Raw genomic sequence first — 4652 nt, 5'->3', positions numbered from 1 at the left:
GGACAAGGGCACTCCAGTCAAGGGTGTATTGCTAGCTTTCTTCTCCTGCTGAATCCTCCAAACAAGCTCTCAAGACCTGACACATAGTAGATTCTCAATGAATATCTATTAAATGTTTGAATGAACCCATGAATCAGCACCATTGTTTTCTCAAATTAAGCTGTATTAGCTTTTCTCAATCTTATCTTCCAGAGAATCCTGATATCTCTGAATCTCCATGATCTAATCATGGGCCAGCACTTACTAGACATTAAATAAATGTATAATAAATAAATGAATGAACAAGTTAAGTAATGTGTGTGCATTTCAGTGTTTCTTTAAAAATACATGCCCTCATTTAAATTTTTCACCCAGACACCTGGTGTGTTTACCTACCTGTTAGAAATTGGGTTTTCATTCAGAAATGGAATCTGACAAATTGGTGATGAGTGAATTTTTTTTTTTTTGAAAGTGTTATCTGTGACCAGTGTGATTTTTTTTTTTTTTTAAATTTCAGGCTCCCTTAGGAGTTGAAATTTTGGGTGGCTTTGATCTCTACCATAGCTAATCTAATTTAATGGGTAAGAACCATAATCTAGCTCTGTTTATAAGTATAAATGCTCAATAAATGTGACTTTGAAGCATGGCACTACTCTTAAGCATTTGGACAGAGCTAAGTGAAAGTGTTTGTTCCTCCTAGCCCACAGTGAGTGCTCAGTGAATTCTTTGCTCGTCATTTGTTCATTCCCATCAGGATCTGGACATGGAATGTAAGAGGATGATATCCTTACCTTAGCCTCTGTTTGGTTACAACCTGGCTGCCAGGAACTAATAAGATGCTTTTTTTTTTTTTTTTTTTTTTTGGTCAGGCATAAGCCAGTGGATAGAAACTTCAGGCTGGGGATGATTTTGTCTTTACCAAACCCTAGAGCAGTGTTCTTCCTTTTTTTTTTTTTTTTCCTGATTGAAAACTTCTACCAGGAAAAAAGTTTCGGACCAAACATCCTCAATATCTGCATATTTATTTATTGATAAATTTTGTACATGCATGACCATACTAATGTATCTGTACTTCTATAAAACTCATCCAAATGGTCATCTAAAGGGATAATGTGAAAATGAATAGAAATAGAAGTTATATTTTCTTCCTTCACCCCAATGGATTGTCTTATAACTAGCACACTGGCCGAAGGACTCACCACTTGCTCTGGAAGGCTTGGTGGGAACAAGATTCTCCAGTGTCGGGTCACTGAGTATGTAGGGGCCCACACTGGCTCACTCCCTCCCATTAATCCTATTAAAACTTAACTGGCTTATAAAAAGAAACGAAATTGAGCTATTTGTAATGAGGTGGATAGACCTAGAGTCTGTCATACAGAGTGAAGTAAGTCAGAAAGAGAAAGACAAATACCGTATGCTAACACATATATATGGAATTTAAGGGAAAAAAATGTCATGAAGAACCTAGGGGTAAGACAGGAATAAAGACATAGACCTACTAGAGCATGGACTTGAGGATATGGGGAGGGGGAAGGGTAAGCTGTGACAAAGTGAGAGAGTGGCATGGACATATATACACTACCAAACGTAAAATAGATAGCTAGTGGGAAGCAGCCGCATAGCACAGGGAGATCAGCTCGGTGCTTTGTGACCACCTAGAGGGGTGGGATAGGGAGGGTGGGAGGGAGGGAGACGCAAGAGGGAAGCGATATGGGAACATATGTATATGTATAACTGATTCACTTTGTTGTATAGCAGAAACTAACACACCATTGTAAAGCAATTATACTCCAATAAAGATGTAAAAACAAAAAGTAACTGGCTTGAAACTTTTCAGAAAAAATTAGAATTCAGTGGTAGAATGATGATTTAAAAGACTTTATTTCCAGCGGAGCCAGCTTTTTATGGTCATGCTAAATGCTGTATTTCATTCCAAATGAAAAGAACAAGACTGCCGATTATACTGTAGGATAAAGAGAAAGGCAATAAAGCTGCAGTATATTCTTAAAGCGTGTAAAACATGGTACGGTCAGGAAAAGGAGGGTTTTATCTTGCAAAGTCATAAACACTGAACAAATTAATGTTCCACTCCAGGAAATCAGCAGTCATCAACACGGCCCTTTGCAAACTCTTTAAGATTTGTGATAATAACAAGTACTGCAGTGGCACTCAGTGTGATTCTCCACTCTGGCATTTCCCATTACTGTAGCCTAAGGAGGAAGGGGAAAAGATGACAGATATAGATAGATAGATAGGTGGGCAAAACTGAAAACTGTTAAATAAAATGGACTCTAGCCAGCTGAATTAAATAGATGCTTGCTATATTTGCATATTCTCCTTTTCAGCTGATATTTTCACTCTGAAAGCTTAGGTTTGCACTAAGTATTCTATACTCTCTCCCAATCTGCCCCTCATCACCTCTACCCCTACTCTCTTCATTCAGAATAAATCCAGCCTGTGCCCACAAGGTTGCTGACTCTTTTGATTAAAGGGGACAAATGCAGCCCTTCACTCTACAAATAAAGCATGGGTCATCAGATACCTCTGGCATTAAACCCCATGGATGTGCTCTGAGGACATTTCTCTGGTTGAACTGTTAGAAAGTTTCTGGGGCCCTTTCAGTTCTCACCTTGGTAAATGCTTTGGCCACACAGCATGTGGCTTCTGAGGTGATGTTCTTTGGGACCAACATTGTCTTCTTGGACCTCGCTGGAGTGGGGTATGCTCTGGAGAAGCAGCAGCCCATGCATTGATAGATTGGGGCACCCAACTTGGAGAAGTATTTGTTTTCCTTTAGCTTGCATTCTGGGCAGCCTATCACCAGAAAAAAAGAAAGAAAAAAAAAAGGCAAAGAGTAAAATAATCCAAAAATAATTTTTAAAAAAACTATACATTTTTCCTCATTATGGGACAGCAAATATTCTTTTTATCTATTGGAAATCAAAAGAAATTAAATGAATAAATAAATATTGGGTTGACCCAAAAGTTCATCGGGTTCTTCTGTAATATGGAAAACCCGGACGAACTTTTCGGCCAACCCAATACTTTTGGGCTGTATGTTCATCTTCAGACACAATATCTATTTGTACCGACTACAGTTATTTTCATGGGAAAACGATTTTTGCAGATATGCATGGGAAATCTCAGTAGCAGTAGTTTCTCTTTCTTTAAGTATGACTTCTCAATTCCAGTGCTGATAGTATGTCTATAGGGAATGCAAAACTTGACAGATGAAAACACCATGCTCATCCGAAAGAAGGATTTTGCCCAGAGGCAAAATATTTTCCCATTTAGAATCTGCTGTTGTTTTTGCCCCATAGCAACTCCAAATACTGACAAAGAAAAGCATGTGTCAGAATTAAGAAAGCATGGTGAGTGGCACAGCCTGATATGAGATCAGGCATCTGCACTTGGGAACAAGGGTTAAAATATTATCACTTGTCTAGAGAAAAACCATCACCAATAGTAGCTCACAATTTCATAGCAGATGGAATTATATCAGCTACTATATGAGATTTTTCGGAAAGTACAGCAAAACAAATTTACTGCATAAAATGGTTTTGTTTTCTCACTTTTTAACTGATTTGAAAATTCATCTACAAAGGCAATGTTAAAATCCTCCCAAATCTTCTGGGAGACATGTAAAAAACAGAAAAAAAGTCAACTAGCTAGACTGAATAAGGAGCACTTTCTGCTTGTAAAACTCAGATAAAGTATAATCAGGAATCTATTTCAGATGGAAATGTACAGGCTGCTATTTAAATGGACATGTAAGATATTTTCACTGTACATTTTTGGAACCTAGCTTAATTTTATGTTCACAGTCTAAAAGTGCCTAGATAGATATCCAACAGCAAAGATTTATCACATTTGAAAAGGAGGTAGAAATGTAATTAATGGAGTTATTGATGTACATCTAGAAATGTGTGCTTTCTTGTTACTGCAAACCCAAGTTTGGTCACACACCCTGCATTGTAAACTCTCCATCAGGAAAGGAATAGAGAATTTGCAGAAACACAGACAATGTGGCCAGAATGACAGCTGCATATTTTCTGTAGTAATCCATGGCTCTTCTGCAAAACAGACATGGGAAAAAAGTTACTATAAAATTGGCTTAACAGGCATAACAACAACCAGTAATTTTAATAGTAATAGTAATAGTCATCAGTGTCTTGACCCCTCTGCTTACAGCTCCCAATACACTCTAAAGCCATGTATAAAAAAAGCAATTTCTCTTTTGGAAAGAGGTAGAGAATTGACTCTTCCTACTTCTCGCATCAACCAGTAGAATCAGGTATAATGATAACAACAAGAAGTTCTCTTTTTAAAATCTTAACATCCTGTTAAGAAGCTTTAATGTCCTTATTTATGAAACTTGAAATTTCAACTAGATAATATCTAAGGATATCTATATGAGTGGGTGGATGGATGGATACATAGACAGACAGATAGATAGATAGATAAGCTTATATATGGTATATAAAATATACAAGCATTTGAGCCCATCCTTCCCATCTCTACATTCCCAGGTGGGAAAACATAAAGAAAGGATAATATCTCTCCTGCTTTTTATTCACTGTCGGTAGCTGGGCTGTAAGGCTAGTTATCAGTGTGCAAAGTAAATGCTACCCCAGCAATGTGGCAAGAGTAGACAGCAGGTAGTATCAATCAAA

At 37.5% G+C, this 4652-nt stretch overlaps 1 protein-coding gene across 1 annotated transcript; it reads right to left on the bottom strand.

Annotated features, from left to right (window-relative positions):
• Positions 1 to 2111: 2111 nt before the first annotated feature.
• CGA (glycoprotein hormones, alpha polypeptide) lies at positions 2112 to 4069 on the bottom strand (the record flags this gene model as incomplete). Its single annotated transcript, XM_082855562.1, has 3 exons — positions 3946 to 4069; positions 2609 to 2793; positions 2112 to 2189 (listed from the first exon to the last, which is right to left on the bottom strand). Exons 1-3 carry the CDS (start codon positions 4043 to 4045, stop codon positions 2112 to 2114), a joined length of 363 nt encoding a protein of 120 aa, XP_082711688.1. The 5' UTR covers positions 4046 to 4069.
• Between the last annotated feature and the right edge of the window lie 583 nt (positions 4070 to 4652).

The sequence above is a fragment of the Leucopleurus acutus genome (genome assembly GCF_964270905.1).
Source record: "Leucopleurus acutus genome assembly, chromosome: 15".
Classification (NCBI taxonomy): domain Eukaryota; kingdom Metazoa; phylum Chordata; class Mammalia; order Artiodactyla; family Delphinidae; genus Leucopleurus; species Leucopleurus acutus.
This window is presented reverse-complemented; position numbering and strand designations above follow the sequence as displayed.